A 20,080-nucleotide genomic window follows, 5' to 3' on the forward strand; every position below is an offset into this window, starting at 1 on the left:
CGATTTGTCCTTTTTCGGTTTTTATTTTTACTACCGCGATGTTATGTGTGGTGAGGGTGGGACAATGGGTTATATTTAGGTGGTCGTTAAAGATCACAATGGCGGCTTTGTTCACCCCGGTTGTTTTTTCGCATTGTATTACTCTGGTGCCTGTGTGGGTTTTGAGTCGTCCTGTGTTGCTGGTATATGGTTCCTGGACTAGCGCAAATGCCACCTTTCTTTTTTCCGCCTCGACTATCAGTTCGGCTGTAGCAAGTGCGCTCCTCTGTAGGTTCGCCTGGATCACTACATGTGGTTTTTCTTGCTTGTCTGATTGTTCGCCTTGGGTGCCCTTAGCAGTAGGCTATAGTTGATCTAGCCAATTCGTCCCATTTCCTGCGCACCGAGCACCTGGTATCGAAATTGGAGATCGCAACACACACGTCCAATACACCGTTGGAAGCGTCGCACCAAGCCCTACACGCCGACACCCTCAGCGTCGCAATACCATCAACGGCTGGAGTACAATCACCAAAAAAACAAAAACCACGTGGTGGCGTGGTCAGCGATCCAGAGGCGAGCGGCTACTTCTGACAACGTGGGACGAAGCGGCGCATCAACTGGACCTAAACGGTACTTTGAACAAAATTTTTGGACAATTACTTTCGGAAATATTTCATTTTTAAAACTGAAACTTTAAGTGTAAATAGTGAGAAAAGTTCAGGCAGACCCTATATTTTTTAGTGAAGAATCAGCTGCGCGCTCAATCAGGGAACACACTCGCGAAGTTACAGAATTTTGGACAATTTTTTAGACATCCTTAAGGACTTTTTAGTAAAAATATTGATTTGTTGTGTTTTCCAAAAATTTTTGTATTAGAATAAATTAGGTTAGTCTAGAATAAGATCGCTCTATATTTAAGATATTTTATGACGTTTTTTGCTCGATTTTATCTTTTACGGTTCTCGAGATATTAAATTTTTAGTGAAAATTAGTGGAAATTCAAAAACAAATAGAAAATAATACTTTTTGGCATTGTATTTGACTTCATAGCACCCTATTCGACTTTAATAAGCCCAAGGACCAGGCTCCTAAGTCTAAAAACTAAAATTTTGTAAAAACCGGTATTTTTTAGGTAAAATTCAAAATTAAATATCTCGGGAACCCAGTGTCTTAGGAACACCGGAGAAACGGTAAAATTGTGTAAATATAAGTACCTGTAGACCCCAAGTGTAAAAACGACGAAATTCCAAAAAATTTTGGAAAAAATTTTGAAGGTCGAAATTTGTATTGGGACCGCTTGCAGATTAAGGCCAAGGTCAAGCCGAACTGTCCAGAGAAAACCGCAGTCCTCTAGGACTCATAGGACCAGAGATATAAAATTTTAAAACCTGACTTTGACAGTTCGGCCGCCATCTTGGTTTTCTGGGATTCGACGTAGCGGGACAACCGTTCGCCTTAGCGAGCCGGGGTTTTCGATCTAGACCTTAAAGGGACTTAATACACCTACCCCCCCCCATCCCGACTGAATCCGAGACGTCAAGTCCCGGAAGTCTGAGAGTGACCCAAATAGGTAGAGAGGGTCATACTTCCCCCGGACAGTGGAAATCCCGTCGTTCTGGGACCACCAGAAGCGGCGCAAACTCAATTTGAAATTGAACTTTGACAGTTGCGCCGCCATCTTGGAAAGTTTCAAACAGCCATAACTTCCAAACGGTAGGTCCTAGAGGGACGCGGTTTTAGCTGGGAACAAGGGCGGAGCTTGGCCTACCCGAGGACCGAGGTCCGGAAAAACTTCGGGACTTTTCAGGTGCTGAAATTTCGGGCTCCTACTCGAGCCAGCTGACCATCTCGGAGGATAGCTCTCGTAGAGCTGAGGACAGCAGCCCAAACCGCAGGTTCGTAGGCCCAGTAGTTCCGGAGATACGACCGTTTCCGGTAAACCGATAACTTACCGATTCGGATATCGGTAAAACTAGAGACGCCATAGCTCCGGAGCCCCTGGACAAAACCAGGCCGAGTTTGGGTTCGTTGGAAAGAGCTCGGGGAGAGCTATCTGCTGCGGTAGAGAAAACGGCTCTACATAGAGCCTAAATTTCGCTTTCTCGTAAAAACTCAGGGAAATCGGATTTTCGGCTCCTGAAAACGCAGACGGACTCGGCTTATCCTTATTATTAAGATACCCTTGCCTCCCCTGTACAGAGGCACTTTTACGGCTCTACATAGAGGACAACATTGTAATTATAAGCTGACAGAGTCCGCGACTCTACCTATACTATATAAAGCAAACAGCAGACCGGCACCATAGTCGTTAGACTGACTCTACATAGAGTCGATATTGTACGTATTTTCATAATTGTTTTATTTGTTGTTTTTTCTATTTCTGTGTTAGATTAGTTATACCTTTGTTTGACAGTATTTTATTACATCTTGTATTTGACTTCATTGCTCTAGAAGCCCTTTTACAGCTTCAATATGCCTCCAATTAGAACCCCCGCCAAAAAGACAGCAGGCGACAAATCGCCGCAAAACATTAAACCCCAGGACCAGAACGTAAGGCGTAGTATAACAGAGTGGGAGGCCGTCAAAAGCAAAACCACTCCGACCAGCGCAACGAAGCAGGCAGGCCCTGCTGAGCAGGAAAAGTCGCGAGACGCAAACAAAACGCCGTTAAGCTCCCTGAGCCCGCAAAAAAGGCAATATAAAGACAGGGTTTGCGAAGCGAGAGCATGCCTGACAAAGGGAAAGCTGCACATGAACAACTCAAGGAACACAGCAACCGTGATCAAAACGGAAGTGCTGGCAGCGTTGGACCGCCTCTTTCAGTTAGTGAAAGAAGCCGAAGCAGACGCTAAAAAAGGGGAGCGAAGAGAGAGAAATGAAGAACCCGGGGAAGAAATCAAGGAGCCAAGCAGTAGCAACACAACCTTCACAGTCAGTCAAGCCTGCCCGAAACAAACCGAGATACTGGAAAAAATTGAAGAAAATACCAGAGTACTGAAAGAAAACAACAGGAAGATAGAGGAATTGAGAGAGACCCTGGAAAAGCAAAAGGAAACGCTAGAGAAAGTGACGTTGCCGACATATGCCAGCATAGCCGCGTCTCAAATGGCCACGCAAAATAAAAACATGACGACGGAAAGAAAGGCCCTGCACTCCGTCATCGTCACTTCAAAGGATGAGCAAAAAACCGGGGAAGAGGTACTGGATAGGGTCAGGGAAGCTATAGACGCTAAAGAAGGATGGGTTAAAGTAGAAAAAGTGCGAAAGGCGAAGGATAGAAAAATAATAATAGGCTTTGGGACAAGGGATGAAAGGGACAAGTTGAAAGAGAAGCTAGGGAAGGATGCGGTCGACCTCAACGTGGAGGAAATTAAGAATAAGGACCCGCTCCTGGTCCTTAAAAGTGTTCTCAAGGTAAACACAGATGAAGACATTATGAAAGCTATAAGGAACCAGAACCGGGACGTCTTCCGTGACCTCGACGAGAGGGAAGATCGAGTACTTATAAAATATAGAAGGCGGGCGAGAAACCCCCACACTACACACGTCGTAATTAGTGTGTCACCGACCATATGGCAAAGGGTCACCAGGATAGGAACCGTACACATTGATCTCCAACGCATAAGGGTGGAGGACCAATCCCCGTTGGTACAGTGTTCTCGCTGTTTAGGATACGGACACAGCAAGCGGTTCTGCAAAGAATCAGAAGATTTGTGCAGTCACTGCGGGGACCCGCACCTGTGGAGCGAGTGCCCAAACTATCTCGCGGATGTGCTTCCCTCATGTATAAATTGCACCAAAGCAAAAATAGAAAACGCAGAACACAATGCCTTCAGCGAGGATTGCCAAATACGAAAAAAGTGGGATGCTATAGCTAGGTCAAATATAGCGTACTGCTAAAGGCACCCATGTATACAACATAACGCAAGCCAACCTCCAGCGCAGTAAACTGGCGACCAGTGAACTGCTATTAGGTGCAAAGAATCGCAAAACAGCTGTAGCTCTCCTCCAGGAGCCGTATGTGGGAGCGTTAGGGAGGATGCGGGGATGCCAGGGAGTTAGGATCTACCAAAATTCAGACCATAGCGAAGGGACAGTCAAGGCGGCAATTGCAGTGTTTGATCCTGAATTAGACGTCCTGACACACCCGGAACTCACAACCAATAACATGACAGTAGTAAAGATTCGCACCAAGGCGTGGACCATCACCCTGGTATCCCTATACTGGGAACCTGACAAACCCATGGACGATTACCTGGAGCACCTAAAGAAGATCCACACAAAATTGGGGCCATTAAGACTTATTGCGGGAGGTGACGTCAACGCGAGAAGTACCTGGTGGGGCAGTGATGGAGAAGATGCAAGAGGCGAACAAGTGTGCGGGACCCTAAACGAAATTGACATGCAGATATTAAACACCGGAGATGTCCCAACATTCGACACTGTGAGAGGTGTTCAGAGGTTCAGCAGCCACATAGATGTGACAGCATGTACAGCCGGTTAGGTTAGGTTAGGTTAGGTTAGGTTAGGTTAGGTTAGGTTAGGTTTTTTTTTTTTTTTTTTTTTTTTTTGCGAAGGTGAAGGAAATCCTCATTGGATACCACCAGGCCGGTCCTGATGGCATGCCCGACTCGACTGAAGATGGCATCCCGCCCTAGGATGGAATGCCATCGCCAGTCGCCTACGGACTAAAACCTCCCCCTTTGGGTATAGGATGTTTAATATATTGGACACGCAGCGCTAACGGTATACGCTTTGTGTTCAACATATGGGTGAGCAAGGAGTTAAGATTTGTTTGCAGGGAAAAAGATGGATATGATGAATGATGGATCGGTTGATTGAGGTAGTGGGAAATTACTGTTAGGGCGATTTATTTTACCGGCTTGGGAAGGTGAAAGTTTAGTTTAGAATATGATTAGTAATTGCAGTCTGCTCACCGGGACACCGGAAAAGCATAGTCCAGTCCAGTGTCCCGACTAACAGACGCAGGCGAGCAGACATAAAGGTAGATGAATATTACAAGATATTATACAATATTATTGACAATAATCAGGATTCTTAATATAATCAAGTTACAATAGACAGAAAGATTATTTATGTACAACTTTGCAGAGTTTGGCGTGCTCCAATTTGGAGCATTAATTGGCGCAGAGAATTATTACACAATATTATTCAACAATAATCACCATTATTTTTATAAACATCTTACAATAAACAGAATTTGAATTTAGCGCATGGCAGGCTAACAATTATTACATGCTCTACTTATTGTTCTTAGACGTATTCAATCTTTTGTCTTAGGTTAGTCTTCACTACCTTAATCAACGGGCAGATGTGGTTGATTGCTGTGTGATTAACATTATGTTTGGTTGAGTGCTTGTGGTTGCATCCAATACAGTTGTAGCATTGTGGAGTCTGACTTTTATTCGGACAGGTTTTGTAATTATGGGTGCGGTCAGCACAGTAAGAGCAGGGCTTGATCATAGATTTACAATGCACTGTTGTGTGTCCAAACTGCAGGCAGCTTAGGCACTGTTTGAATGGTGAGTGTTCGCTTACATGCACTCGTTGATGCTCTATGTTGATTCTGCCGAGCTGCATCATCGCGCTCCAGGTCCCAGGTGAGCATCTAAGTACGACGTTATATAGCTTAGGATTTTTATTATTTTTTGAATACACATGTTGTATCGCATCATGACTCATTGCTGCGTCTCTCAAAGTAGGGTTTTGTGTGATGATGATATCCACGAGCTCTTGCGAGGGGGTATCTTTGTGAATCCCCTTCAGCATAATCATGGGCGATAAGCGTCGGGCAGGTTCCGCCTTGATGTTAAGGGTGTTGTTGATTCGGCTGATCGTTTCGTCTAACTGTGTTTTATTTTGAAACTCTATGCGAAGTTTGTTGTTGGAAATCGGTTTGATTTTCTGAGGGGCGTAGTTTGTGTTCTTGAAGGAAATCTCATTCCTGAACGTGGAAAGCGCCTCCAGCCCGGTTTGAGCGTTGGCAACTGTAACCACCATGGCGGGGTTGTTTTTAGGTACATCAAAAGTTGGCTTTTTGGCTGTTTCGTTATGCGTGGGTTTAGTTGGGCGCTCAGCAGGTTCTCCGAGAGTAGCCTCGCCAAGGTTAAAGTCGAGATCGGCGTCGGAACGTCGGTGCGCGCCACTCGTCGCAGAGGTGACCAGGGTGCCAATTTTGGTTTGTTCTTCTCTTATCCTTATTAGTTCTTCTTGTATGCTGGCAATCGCACTATCGAGTTTATTAGAGCTTCTGTTTTCATCATTGTTGACCGCAGGCTGATTGTTGGTTCTAGATAAAAAACTGGACTCTAACAGGCGTTCTGTGCCCACTAGTTCGCACTCCAGACTGTGCTGGTTTACAATTTCCTGCATTTCCTTAACAAATTCGATGATTTCAGCCTTATTACCCTTGGTGACACTTCTGCTATGTTTAAAAATGCTGTATATTTTTTCAGCTTTTCGTCTTATCATTGTCTTAAGCCTGGCACTAGGATTACAAGTGCTAGGGCTGGCAGCGGGCACGCCGCTCGTAATAGGTCCGTCCGTTTCAGAATGCTCAGTAAGCCTGTTACTAGAATTACAAGTGCTAGGGCTGGCAGCAGGCTCGCCGCTCATGCGACGCCCGTCCGTTTCAGAAGGCTCAGCAAGCCTGTTCCTAGAATTACAAGTGCTAGGGCTAGCAGCGGGCTCGCCGCGCGTGAAACGCCCGTCTGTGCGATATATTTTGGTTGACATTTTTTATATATAGAAATAGGTAGCTATACAGTATTATCTACAAACAATCAGTGGTAAGTTTGATTTGGAAGTAAAAGGTTAAATTTACTGTCTAAAAATTAAAATATTATTTGTGCAAAAACTAAAAGGTTTACAATATCAAAATTAGTGCAGAAACTATTTTTTAACAATAATACACAAGAATAGATCGAAAAATTTTAGAAAAGGTGCATAGGAAAAAAGTCAATTTTCAAAAGACGTAATTATAGAAATCGGACAATTTACGGGACTTGTTTTACTTATAATTACTTAACACAAAAACTATCTTGTCTAAAAATCTGAAACTTGGTACACTAATTGCCCATTAAATGACGAATCGAAAGGTGTATGAAACTATATAACGTCACTTATTTTTTACGAGCAAATGGGGGTCAAAGTTAAAGTTTACAAAAAATCACGAATTATGTCTAGGTTATATTATAAACAAGTTGGGAATAATAGCAAAGTATAGAAATAGGTAGCTTATACAGTATTAGATACGAACAATTAGTGACAAGTTTGATCTTCAAAGCAAAAAGTTAAATTTACTATCTAAAAATTAAAATATTATTTGTGCTAAAACTAAACGGTTAACAATATCAAAATTGGTGCAGAAACTATTTTTTAACAATAATAAACAGGAATAGAAAGAAAATTTTTAGAAAAAGTACATAGGAAAAAAGTCAAGTTTCAAAAGACGTAATTATAAAAATCGGACAATTTAAGGGACTTGTTTTACTTATAATTACTTAACACAAAAACTATCTTGTCTAAAAATCTGAAACTTGGTACACTAATTGTCCATTAAATGACGAATCGAAAGGTGTATAAAAAACTATATGTCGTCGCTGAAAATCTCGAGAAATTACAGGTGCAAAATTACTATTCACGGAAATTTGACAATGACTTCAGGAAAAATTGGATAAAATCTAAACTATGGTAGTTATTTATATTCTAACAATTGTTTTATAGTCCTTATGAACACAGGCATATAATGGCAATGCCAAAAAATGCCGCACGATATGGGAAGTGGGTTTTTCACTAACTGCGCAGTTACGGTTTTTCGTGAATAACTCAGTGGGTTTTCATGGGAAAGTTTTCAAAATTTCACAGATTATAGCACTAATCAAAACACACACGGCAGTATATAGTTTATGGTATGTTATAGATCTTGTTTATGAATAAATCGCGTTTTAGTCTGATATTATTCGGCACTTGAGATTTAGAGAGTGAATGTACTTACGTCGTATGTGTCCGATTAAAAGTGTTATTACCACTAGTTAGCACAATCACTATAGAGTATTTTAAGACACAAATATTAATCCTATCACTAAAATTATGATCACTATAAGTGTTTCCTTGGCCGCTTCAAGTTGTCTGGCACTATTTCGCTCACCACACTTCACAAAGTTGTCCGATTTACAAAATTCTTTCGCGAGAGGATAGATGGAGTCAGCGCGCACAATTTGATATATAACACGGTATGATTTGGTTTAAAAAACCCACTACTTTGATTTTTCGACCGCGGAGCGGCGTGGAAACGATGCGTACGCTCTGAGCGCTTGGCGCGCGACTGGTTAGGTTAGGTTAGGTTAGGTTAGGTTAGGTTAGGTTAGGTTAGGTTAGGTTAGGTTAGGTTAGGTTAGGTTAGGTTAGGTTAGGTTAGGTTAGGTTGAGGTAAATTTGAGAGGTAGAATTGAGGGAATTTTGCGAATTTTTGTGGCGAGATAAAGCTAATTGAGTGCTATTTTATACTGTTGTTCTTTCCCAGCCTTTCCCTAGATTTCTATAGTATTTTTAATTTCTTTCACTTTACATATAAATTCACTTTTTTCTTCAGGCGCTTTTTCACTTTCAAAAATTCACATCTTCTTTTTCCTTGTGTTTTCCCTACGTCTGTTAATTTTGTAATTGGGTCGGCTTTTTGCTCTACACGGAGCTTTTTACCCCATATCGATCCGACCTTTGGTTCGGGAGATATTGGAGTTCAAATCTCACGAGTTCGGTAAAAGGTTTACCCCATTTGCGGTTGACGACGTTAGGAGATTTCACTTTCAAAAAATCATATCTTCTGTTCTTGTGTAAATAAATTCTTTGTAGTAGGTTAGTTAGATTAAGCTAGTTGTAGGGAATTCAAATCCGTTTGAATTATATTTTTAGAGGGCTTAGTTTAGTAGTTATTAATTTTTTAAAGGATTGCTATTCCTGTTTATCAGGCGTCGGTAAACGCAAACATAAGTTGGTTTTCGTCTTAGAAATTTTGTAAATTGTAAAATATTTAATATTTTTAGTTTTAAAAATTAGTGGTAAATAGCACATACTTAGAACTATTTTTTGACCTTGGTTCGAGATTTGTAGCTCAACCAGGAGTGACGCTACAGCCCGTCGCATAAAATAATTTTAAGTTTGTTTTTGCTGTTTTGGTTCTGCTGCGACTCGCACTTGACCAAAATAGTTAGGTTAGGTTAGGTGTTTTGGTTTTTCACCTTTTTTAGGCGAATTCCACCCATAAGGGGTGGTCTTCGCGTAGTAATTATATGGATAACCCCGCGCAGGGGTTGAATCCGGAGATGGCTCCAATCACTGGGCCCCATAAAGGGGCTTCAGGGGCGGGTTCTTCGACCTCGCCCGACTGGGAGGAACCTATGGAGGGCCAGGACAGGGCTGAGGCCGCCTCCAAGAAGAGGCCCCATGAGGGAAACCGGGTCCTGGAGTATGAGACTCACGTTGGGAGCGGGCCTAAAGTTAGCACCGCGCTGAGGGGTAGGGCCAAGGCCATGGTGAAGAAAGCCTCCATGGGCCACTTTACCGGCCTGGCAGCAGCCAAGGCCAGACTGAAGGCCTATAAGGAGGACTTGCTCTTGGAGGTGTTGGACAGCCAGGAGGGAAAGGAAAAGGGAGTGGTCCCCCCTTTACTCCTGAGAAGGTCCCAGGGGGACAACAAAAAGAAGGGGGATAAGGAGCCGTGGATGGTGAGCCCGTCCCCTTCTCCAAGTCAAGAAATGACAGAAAGCAGCCCGCCCCTATACACAGGGACGGACTACATAGAAATAGTGCGGGAGGCGACCCATATTGTCCTAGAGGCTGCCGGAAAATCCGGCAACCTAAATGGACAAGTCTGGGGAAAACTGAACCAGGCCTGCCGGGACATCCTGGCGGCCACTGACGTCCTGGCGGATAGAGTAGAGGACGAGGAGTTGCGGGCCTTAAAGGCGGACAATAACCTAATGCGGGAGCAACTTGCCCAATGTCAGACCGAGATGAAGGCCCTTCGTAGAGCCTTATCTGAGAGGACGATCCAGCCCCCACAGGCCCCGACGGCCCAATGCGGCCAGGCGACGGACTTCTCTGAGGCCCTCAAAGAGGCCCTCAAGGAATTGAAGGAGGACCTGAAGCGGGACCTTACAATTACCATGGGAAACATGATCTCGGCCCGCACGGGCTATCTCCCTGAGCCGGTCCCCCGCCCTCCTCTCGCTGCGGACAGGAATAAGACGACCGCGAACCAGCCGGAACCTCAATCTGGGGCGCCGCCCTCAAGGGCAGTGACAGGTGCGCCGCCGACAAGGCAGCCTAAGGCCCCTGTGGCCCAGCCTTCGGCACCAGCGACCAAGAAGAGGGCTAACTCTGCTCCTAGGCAGAAGACGGTGAAGGAGCCTAGTGCCTCTCCACCCTCGCAGCCGGCAACAAAAACACAGGAGCCTGCTGAGTCTTGGACGCAGGTTGTCAGGAAGGGCAATGGCAAATCCGCCAAGACCCCTTCCCCCCCTGCCGCCCCGGCTCGGAAACCGGCACCAGCGGGCCCACGGAAGCTGGTTGTGCCCGCCACGGCCGCGATCGTGATGGCCTTGAAGCCGGAGTCTGAGGCGACATACGCCTCAATTTTGTATAAGGTCACTAAATCGGTGAAGCTTGCTGATGTGGGTGTAGAGCACGTCAAGGTCCGCAAAACAGCTGCTGGAGCCAGGATACTTGAGGTGTCCGGGTCCGACAATGGTAGGGCGGCTGATGAACTCTGCCGAAAAATGACGGAGGTGATCGGTGAGGAAGCCCGAGTATACAGGCCCACCAAAATGGCGGACTTACGCATTTCGGGCCTAGATGAGGCAGCCACTCAGGAAGAGATCGCGGGAGCAATCGCTAAATTGGGAGAGTGCTCAATAAATGAAGTTAAGGTGGGATCGATTAGGGCCCAATATAATGGGACAGCGTCGACTCTGGCACAGTGCCCTATAACGGCAGCCAAGAGGGTCACCGCAGCGGGTCGACTTCAAATAGGATGGTCCTCGGCTATAGTAGTGGCGCTGGACCCAACACCGATGAGGTGCTTCAGGTGTATGGGCACGGGGCACACCAGAGCACTATGCCCGTCGCCAGTAGATAGGAGCGGTCTTTGCTTCCGGTGTAGCAGGCCGGACCACAAGAGGGTGGACTGTAAGGCGGAGACTGCCTTCTGCTCGGTATGTCATGCGGCCAAACGCCCAGCGGGACACATAATGGGTGGCTTTTCCTGTACGCCCCCACCAGCAAAAGGCAAAGAGGCTCTTCCGAAGACCCAAAGAGCCCCTCCAGTGAGTAATATCGACCAACGGGCCTGTGAGGGACAAAATATGGATATTTAGGCCCTTCGTCTGGGGGGAGAATCAGAATGGTCATTGATTCTCCCCTCCCAAAGTGCGGGTTCCCTGGGGACACCGGGAAAAGACGGGGGGCATCATGGAGGAATGAATGCGCGAGCCCATGATGCCCCCATACAACGTCTGAGAGGGGGACAACGGAGTGGGGTTTAGTGGGTATTCTCTTTCGCTCCTTCTCGCTAGGAGAGGGAGTCGAGAGAGGGAGTCCCACATACCCTCCCCATTATGGCCTTGCCCCACGGCCGGGGAGGGATGCGTAAACGCATTCCCCACTCCGTCAACAAAAAAAAAAAAAAAAAAAAAGGTTAGGTTAGGTTAGGTTAGGTTAGGTTAGGTTAGGTTAGGTTAGGTTAGGTTAGGTTAGGTTAGGTTAGGTTAGGTTAGGTTAGGTTAGGTTAGGTTAGGTTAGGTTAGGTTAGGTTAGGTTAGGTTAGGTTAGGTTAGGTTAGGTTAGGTTAGGTTAGGTTAGGTTAGGTTAGGTTAGGTTAGGTTAGGTTAGGTTAGGTTAGGTTAGGTTAGGTTAGGTTAGGTTAGGTTAGGTTAGGTTAGGTTAGGTTAGGTTAGGTTGAGGTAAATTTGAGAGGTAGAATTGAGGGAATTTTGCGAATTTTTGTGGCGAGATAAAGCTAATTGAGTTCTATTTTATACCGTTGTTCTTTCCCAGCCTTTCCCTAGATTTCTATAGTATTTTTAATTTCTTTCACTTTACATATAAATTCACTTTTTTCTTCAGGCGCTTTTTCACTTTGAAAAATTCACATCTTCTTTTTCTTTGTGTTTCTCCTACGTCTGTTAATTTTGTAATTGGGTCGGCTTTTTGCTCTACACGGAGCTTTTTACCCCATATCGATCCGACCTCTGGTTCGGGAGATATTGGAGTTCAAATTTCACGAGTTCGGTAAAAGGTTTACCCCATTTGCGGTTGACGACGTTAGGAGATTTCACTTTCAAAAAATCATATCTTCTGTTCTTGTGTAAATAAATTCTTTGTAGTAGGTTAGTTAGATTAAGCTAGTTGTAGGGAATTCAAATCCGTTTGAATTATATTTTTAGAGGGCTTAGTTTAGTAGTTATTAATTTTTTAAAGGATTGCTATTCCTGTTTATCAGGCGTCGGTAAACGCAAACATAAGTTGGTTTTCGTCTTAGAAATTTTGTAAATTGTAAAATATTTAATATTTTTAGTTTTAAAAATTAGTGGTAAATAGCACATACTTAGAACTATTTTTTGACCTTGGTTCGAGATTTGTAGCTCAACCAGGAGTGACGCTACAGCCCGTCGCATAAAATAATTTTAAGTTTGTTTTTGCTGTTTTGGTTCTGCTGCGACTCGCACTTGACCAAAATAGTTAGGTTAGGTTAGGTGTTTTGGTTTTTCACCTTTTTTAGGCGAATTCCACCCATTAGGGGTGGTCTTCGCGTAGTATTTATATGGATAACCCCGCGCAGGGGTTAAACCCGGAGGTGGCTCCAATGACTGGGCCCCATAAAGGGGCTTCAGGGGCGGGTTCTTCGACCTCGCCCGACTGGGAGGAACCTATGGAGGGCCAGGACAGGGCTGAGGCCGCGCCCAAGAAGAGGCCCCATGAGGGAAACCGGGTCCTGGATTATGAGACTCACGTTGGGAGCGGGCCTAAAGTTAGCACCTCGCTGAGGGGTAGGGCCAAGGCCATGGCGAAGAAAGCCTCCATAGGCCACTTTACCGGCCTGGCAGCAGCCAAGGCCAGACTGAAGGCCTATAAGGAGGACTTGCTCTTAGAGGTGCTGGACAGCCAGGAGGGAAAGGGAAAGGGAGTGGTCCCCCCTTTACTCCTGAGAAGGTCCCAGGGGGACAACAAAAAGAAGGGGGATAAGGAGCCGTGGATGGTGAGCCCGTCCCCTTCTCCAAGTCAAGAAATGACAGAAAGCAGCCCGCCCCTATACACAGGGACGGACTACATAGAAATAGTGCGGGAGGCGACCCATATTGTCCTAGAGGCTGCCGGAAAATCCGGCAACCTAAATGGACAAGTCTGGGGCAAACTGAACCAGGCCTGCCGGGACATCCTGGCGGCCACTGACGTCCTGGCGGATAGAGTAGAGGACGAGGAGTTGCGGGCCTTAAAGGCAGACAATAACCTAATGCGGGAGCAACTTGCCCAATGTCAGACCGAGATGAAGGCCCTTCGTAGAGCCTTATCTGAGAGGACGATCCAGCCCCCACAGGCCCCGACGGCCCAATGCGACCAGGCGACGGACTTCTCTGAGGCCCTCAAAGAGGCCCTCAAGGAATTGAAGGAGGACCTGAAGCGGGACCTTACAATTACTATGGGAAACATGATCTCGGCCCGCACGGGCTATTTCCCTGAGCCGGTCCCCCGCCCTCCTCTCGCTGCGGACAGGAATAAGACGACCGCGAACCAGCCGGAACCTCAATCTGGGGCGCCGCCCTCAAGGGCAGTGACAGGTGCGCCGCCCACAAGGCAGCCTAAGGCCCCTGTGGCCCAGCCTTCGGCACCAGCGACCAAGAAGAGGGCTAACTCTGCTCCTAGGCAGAAGACGGTGAAGGAGCCTAGTGCCTCTCCACCCTCGCAGCCGGCAACAAACACACAAGCGCCTGCTGAGTCTTGGACGCAGGTTGTCAGGAGGGGCAATGGCAAATCCGCCAAGCCCCCTTCCCCCCCTGCCGCCCCGGCTCGGAAACCGGCACCAGCGGGCCCGCGGAAGCTGGTTGTGCCCGCCACGGCCGCGATCGTGATGGCCTTGAAGCCGGAGTCTGAGGCGACATACGCCTCAATTTTGTTTAAGGTCACCAAATCGGTGAAGCTTGCTGATGTGGGTGTAGAGCACGTCAAGGTCCGCAAAACAGCTGCTGGAGCCAGGATACTTGAGGTGTCCGGGTCCGACAATGGTAGGGCGGCTGACGAACTCTGCCGAAAAATGACGGAGGTGATCGGAGAGGAAGCCCGAGTATACAGGCCCACCAAAATGGCGGACTTACGCATTTCGGGCCTAGATGAGGCAGCCACTCAGGAAGAGATCGCGGGAGCAATCGCTAAATTGGGAGAGTGCTCAATAAATGAAGTTAAGGTGGGATCGATTAGGGCCCAATATAATGGGACAGCGTCGACTCTGGCACAGTGCCCTATAACGGCAGCCAAGAGGGTCACCGCAGCGGGTCGACTTCAAATAGGATGGTCCTCGGCTCTAGTAGTGGCGCTGGACCCAACACCGATGAGGTGCTTCAGGTGTATGGGCACGGGGCACACCAGAGCACTATGCCCGTCGCCAGTAGATAGGAGCGGTCTCTGCTTCCGGTGTAGCAGGCCGGACCACAAGAGGGTGGACTGCAAGGCGGAGACTGCCTTCTGCTCGGTATGTCATGCGGCCAAACGCCCAGCGGGACACATAATGGGTGGCTTTTCCTGTACGCCCCCACCAGCAAAAGGCAAAGAGGCTCTTCCGAAGACCCAAAGAGCCTCTTCAGTGAATAACATCGACCAACGGGCCTGTGAGGGACAAAATATGGATATTTAGGCCCTACGTCTGGGGGGAGAATCAGAATGGTCATTGATTCTCCCCTCCCAAAGTGCGGGTTCCCTGGGGACGCCGGGAAAAGACGGGGGGCATCATGGAGGAATGAATGCGCGAGCCCAAGATGCCCCCATACAACGTCTGAGAGGGGGACAACGGAGTGGGGTTTAGTGGGTATTCTCTTTCGCTCCTTCTCGCTAGGAGAGGGAATCGAAAGAGGGAGTCCCACATACCCTCCCCATTATGGCCTTGCCCCACGGCCGGGGAGGGATGCGTAAACGCATTCCCCACTCCGTCAACAAAAAAAAAAAAAAAAAAAAAAAAGGTTAGGTTAGGTTAGGTTAGGTTAGGTTAGGTTAGGTTAGGTTAGGTTAGGTTAGGTTAGGTTAGGTTAGGTTAGGTTAGGTTAGGTTAGGTTAGGTTAGGTTAGGTTAGGTTAGGTTAGGTTAGGTTAGGTTAGGTTAGGTTAGGTTAGGTTAGGTTAGGTTAGGTTAGGTTAGGTTAGGTTAGGTTAGGTTAGGTTAGGTTAGGTTAGGTTAGGTTAGGTTAGGTTAGGTTAGGTTAGGTTAGGTTAGGTTAGGTTAGGTTAGGTTAGGTTAGGTTAGGTTAGGTTAGGTTAGGTTAGGTTAGGTTAGGTTAGGTTAGGTTAGGTTAGGTTAGGTTAGGTTAGGTTAGGTTAGGTTAGGTTAGGTTAGGTTAGGTTAGGTTAGGTTAGGTTAGGTTAGGTTAGGTTAGGTTAGGTTAGGTTAGGTTAGGTTAGGTTAGGTTAGGTTAGGTTAGGTTAGGTTAGGTTAGGTTAGGTTAGGTTAGGTTAGGTTAGGTTAGGTTAGGTTAGGTTAGGTTAGGTTAGGTTAGGTTAGGTTAGGTTAGGTTAGGTTAGGTTAGGTTAGGTTAGGTTAGGTTAGGTTAGGTTAGGTTAGGTTAGGTTAGGTTAGGTTAGGTTAGGTTAGGTTAGGTTAGGTTAGGTTAGGTTAGGTTAGGTTAGGTTAGGTTAGGTTAGGTTAGGTTAGGTTAGGTTAGGTTAGGTTAGGTTAGGTTAGGTTAGGTTAGGTTAGGTTAGGTTAGGTTAGGTTAGGTTAGGTTAGGTTAGGTTAGGTTAGGTTAGGTTAGGTTAGGTTAGGTTAGGTTAGGTTAGGTTAGGTTAGGTTAGGTTAGGTTAGGTTAGGTTAGGTTAGGTTAGGTTAGGTTAGGTTAGGTTAGGTTAGGTTAGGTTAGGTTAGGTTAGGTTAGGTTAGGTTAGGTTAGGTTAGGTTAGGTTAGGTTAGGTTAGGTTAGGTTAGGTTAGGTTAGGTTAGGTTAGGTTAGGTTAGGTTAGGTTAGGTTAGGTTAGGTTAGGTTAGGTTAGGTTAGGTTAGGTTAGGTTAGGTTAGGTTAGGTTAGGTTAGGTTAGGTTAGGTTAGGTTAGGTTAGGTTAGGTTAGGTTAGGTTAGGTTAGGTTAGGTTAGGTTAGGTTAGGTTAGGTTAGGTTAGGTTAGGTTAGGTTAGGTTAGGTTAGGTTAGGTTAGGTTAGGTTAGGTTAGGTTAGGTTAGGTTAGGTTAGGTTAGGTTAGGTTAGGTTAGGTTAGGTTAGGTTAGGTTAGGTTAGGTTAGGTTAGGTTAGGTTAGGTTAGGTTAGGTTAGGTTAGGTTAGGTTAGGTTAGGTTAGGTTAGGTTAGGTTAGGTTAGGTTAGGTTAGGTTAGGTTAGGTTAGGTTAGGTTAGGTTAGGTTAGGTTAGGTTAGGTTAGGTTAGGTTAGGTTAGGTTAGGTTAGGTTAGGTTAGGTTAGGTTAGGTTAGGTTAGGTTAGGTTAGGTTAGGTTAGGTTAGGTTAGGTTAGGTTAGGTTAGGTTAGGTTAGGTTAGGTTAGGTTAGGTTAGGTTAGGTTAGGTTAGGTTAGGTTAGGTTAGGTTAGGTTAGGTTAGGTTAGGTTAGGTTAGGTTAGGTTAGGTTAGGTTAGGTTAGGTTAGGTTAGGTTAGGTTAGGTTAGGTTAGGTTAGGTTAGGTTAGGTTAGGTTAGGTTAGGTTAGGTTAGGTTAGGTTAGGTTAGGTTAGGTTAGGTTAGGTTAGGTTAGGTTAGGTTAGGTTAGGTTAGGTTAGGTTAGGTTAGGTTAGGTTAGGTTAGGTTAGGTTAGGTTAGGTTAGGTTAGGTTAGGTTAGGTTAGGTTAGGTTAGGTTAGGTTAGGTTAGGTTAGGTTAGGTTAGGTTAGGTTAGGTTAGGTTAGGTTAGGTTAGGTTAGGTTAGGTTAGGTTAGGTTAGGTTAGGTTAGGTTAGGTTAGGTTAGGTTAGGTTAGGTTAGGTTAGGTTAGGTTAGGTTAGGTTAGGTTAGGTTAGGTTAGGTTAGGTTAGGTTAGGTTAGGTTAGGTTAGGTTAGGTTAGGTTAGGTTAGGTTAGGTTAGGTTAGGTTAGGTTAGGTTAGGTTAGGTTAGGTTAGGTTAGGTTAGGTTAGGTTAGGTTAGGTTAGGTTAGGTTAGGTTAGGTTAGGTTAGGTTAGGTTAGGTTAGGTTAGGTTAGGTTAGGTTAGGTTAGGTTAGGTTAGGTTAGGTTAGGTTAGGTTAGGTTAGGTTAGGTTAGGTTAGGTTAGGTTAGGTTAGGTTAGGTTAGGTTAGGTTAGGTTAGGTTAGGTTAGGTTAGGTTAGGTTAGGTTAGGTTAGGTTAGGTTAGGTTAGGTTAGGTTAGGTTAGGTTAGGTTAGGTTAGGTTAGGTTAGGTTAGGTTAGGTTAGGTTAGGTTAGGTTAGGTTAGGTTAGGTTAGGTTAGGTTAGGTTAGGTTAGGTTAGGTTAGGTTAGGTTAGGTTAGGTTAGGTTAGGTTAGGTTAGGTTAGGTTAGGTTAGGTTAGGTTAGGTTAGGTTAGGTTAGGTTAGGTTAGGTTAGGTTAGGTTAGGTTAGGTTAGGTTAGGTTAGGTTAGGTTAGGTTAGGTTAGGTTAGGTTAGGTTAGGTTAGGTTAGGTTAGGTTAGGTTAGGTTAGGTTAGGTTAGGTTAGGTTAGGTTAGGTTAGGTTAGGTTAGGTTAGGTTAGGTTAGGTTAGGTTAGGTTAGGTTAGGTTAGGTTAGGTTAGGTTAGGTTAGGTTAGGTTAGGTTAGGTTAGGTTAGGTTAGGTTAGGTTAGGTTAGGTTAGGTTAGGTTAGGTTAGGTTAGGTTAGGTTAGGTTAGGTTAGGTTAGGTTAGGTTAGGTTAGGTTAGGTTAGGTTAGGTTAGGTTAGGTTAGGTTAGGTTAGGTTAGGTTAGGTTAGGTTAGGTTAGGTTAGGTTAGGTTAGGTTAGGTTAGGTTAGGTTAGGTTAGGTTAGGTTAGGTTAGGTTAGGTTAGGTTAGGTTAGGTTAGGTTAGGTTAGGTTAGGTTAGGTTAGGTTAGGTTAGGTTAGGTTAGGTTAGGTTAGGTTAGGTTAGGTTAGGTTAGGTTAGGTTAGGTTAGGTTAGGTTAGGTTAGGTTAGGTTAGGTTAGGTTAGGTTAGGTTAGGTTAGGTTAGGTTAGGTTAGGTTAGGTTAGGTTAGGTTAGGTTAGGTTAGGTTAGGTTAGGTTAGGTTAGGTTAGGTTAGGTTAGGTTAGGTTAGGTTAGGTTAGGTTAGGTTAGGTTAGGTTAGGTTAGGTTAGGTTAGGTTAGGTTAGGTTAGGTTAGGTTAGGTTAGGTTAGGTTAGGTTAGGTTAGGTTAGGTTAGGTTAGGTTAGGTTAGGTTAGGTTAGGTTAGGTTAGGTTAGGTTAGGTTAGGTTAGGTTAGGTTAGGTTAGGTTAGGTTAGGTTAGGTTAGGTTAGGTTAGGTTAGGTTAGGTTAGGTTAGGTTAGGTTAGGTTAGGTTAGGTTAGGTTAGGTTAGGTTAGGTTAGGTTAGGTTAGGTTAGGTTAGGTTAGGTTAGGTTAGGTTAGGTTAGGTTAGGTTAGGTTAGGTTAGGTTAGGTTAGGTTAGGTTAGGTTAGGTTAGGTTAGGTTAGGTTAGGTTAGGTTAGGTTAGGTTAGGTTAGGTTAGGTTAGGTTAGGTTAGGTTAGGTTAGGTTAGGTTAGGTTAGGTTAGGTTAGGTTAGGTTAGGTTAGGTTAGGTTAGGTTAGGTTAGGTTAGGTTAGGTTAGGTTAGGTTAGGTTAGGTTAGGTTAGGTTAGGTTAGGTTAGGTTAGGTTAGGTTAGGTTAGGTTAGGTTAGGTTAGGTTAGGTTAGGTTAGGTTAGGTTAGGTTAGGTTAGGTTAGGTTAGGTTAGGTTAGGTTAGGTTAGGTTAGGTTAGGTTAGGTTAGGTTAGGTTAGGTTAGGTTAGGTTAGGTTAGGTTAGGTTAGGTTAGGTTAGGTTAGGTTAGGTTAGGTTAGGTTAGGTTAGGTTAGGTTAGGTTAGGTTAGGTTAGGTTAGGTTAGGTTAGGTTAGGTTAGGTTAGGTTAGGTTAGGTTAGGTTAGGTTAGGTTAGGTTAGGTTAGGTTAGGTTAGGTTAGGTTAGGTTAGGTTAGGTTAGGTTAGGTTAGGTTAGGTTAGGTTAGGTTAGGTTAGGTTAGGTTAGGTTAGGTTAGGTTAGGTTAGGTTAGGTTAGGTTAGGTTAGGTTAGGTTAGGTTAGGTTAGGTTAGGTTAGGTTAGGTTAGGTTAGGTTAGGTTAGGTTAGGTTAGGTTAGGTTAGGTTAGGTTAGGTTAGGTTAGGTTAGGTTAGGTTAGGTTAGGTTAGGTTAGGTTAGGTTAGGTTAGGTTAGGTTAGGTTAGGTTAGGTTAGGTTAGGTTAGGTTAGGTTAGGTTAGGTTAGGTTAGGTTAGGTTAGGTTAGGTTAGGTTAGGTTAGGTTAGGTTAGGTTAGGTTAGGTTAGGTTAGGTTAGGTTAGGTTAGGTTAGGTTAGGTTAGGTTAGGTTAGGTTAGGTTAGGTTAGGTTAGGTTAGGTTAGGTTAGGTTAGGTTAGGTTAGGTTAGGTTAGGTTAGGTTAGGTTAGGTTAGGTTAGGTTAGGTTAGGTTAGGTTAGGTTAGGTTAGGTTAGGTTAGGTTAGGTTAGGTTAGGTTAGGTTAGGTTAGGTTAGGTTAGGTTAGGTTAGGTTAGGTTAGGTTAGGTTAGGTTAGGTTAGGTTAGGTTAGGTTAGGTTAGGTTAGGTTAGGTTAGGTTAGGTTAGGTTAGGTTAGGTTAGGTTAGGTTAGGTTAGGTTAGGTTAGGTTAGGTTAGGTTAGGTTAGGTTAGGTTAGGTTAGGTTAGGTTAGGTTAGGTTAGGTTAGGTTAGGTTAGGTTAGGTTAGGTTAGGTTAG

At 45.0% G+C, this 20,080-nt stretch overlaps 2 protein-coding genes across 2 annotated transcripts; both read left to right on the forward strand.

Moving 5' to 3' along the window:
• Positions 1-9,293: 9,293 nt before the first annotated feature.
• Positions 9,294-11,378, forward strand: LOC134660445 (uncharacterized). The gene has a single exon (XM_063516190.1). It carries the CDS (start codon positions 9,294-9,296, stop codon positions 11,376-11,378), a length of 2,085 nt encoding a protein of 694 aa, XP_063372260.1.
• Positions 11,379-12,823: 1,445 nt separating this feature from the next.
• On the forward strand, positions 12,824-14,908 carry LOC134660446 (uncharacterized). Its single transcript, XM_063516191.1, has one exon. It carries the CDS (start codon positions 12,824-12,826, stop codon positions 14,906-14,908), a length of 2,085 nt encoding a protein of 694 aa, XP_063372261.1.
• The last annotated feature ends 5,172 nt before the right edge of the window (positions 14,909-20,080 follow it).

The sequence above is a fragment of the Cydia amplana genome, chromosome 27 (genome assembly GCF_948474715.1).
Source record: "Cydia amplana chromosome 27, ilCydAmpl1.1, whole genome shotgun sequence".
Taxonomy (NCBI): domain Eukaryota; kingdom Metazoa; phylum Arthropoda; class Insecta; order Lepidoptera; family Tortricidae; genus Cydia; species Cydia amplana.

What these genes read in the sequence shown, in the direction of transcription:
- LOC134660445 (XM_063516190.1), top strand. Translation starts at nt 9,294, where the DNA reads ATGGATAACCCCGCGCAGGGGTTGAATCCGGAGATGGCTCCAATCACT.
- LOC134660446 (XM_063516191.1), top strand. Translation starts at nt 12,824, where the DNA reads ATGGATAACCCCGCGCAGGGGTTAAACCCGGAGGTGGCTCCAATGACT.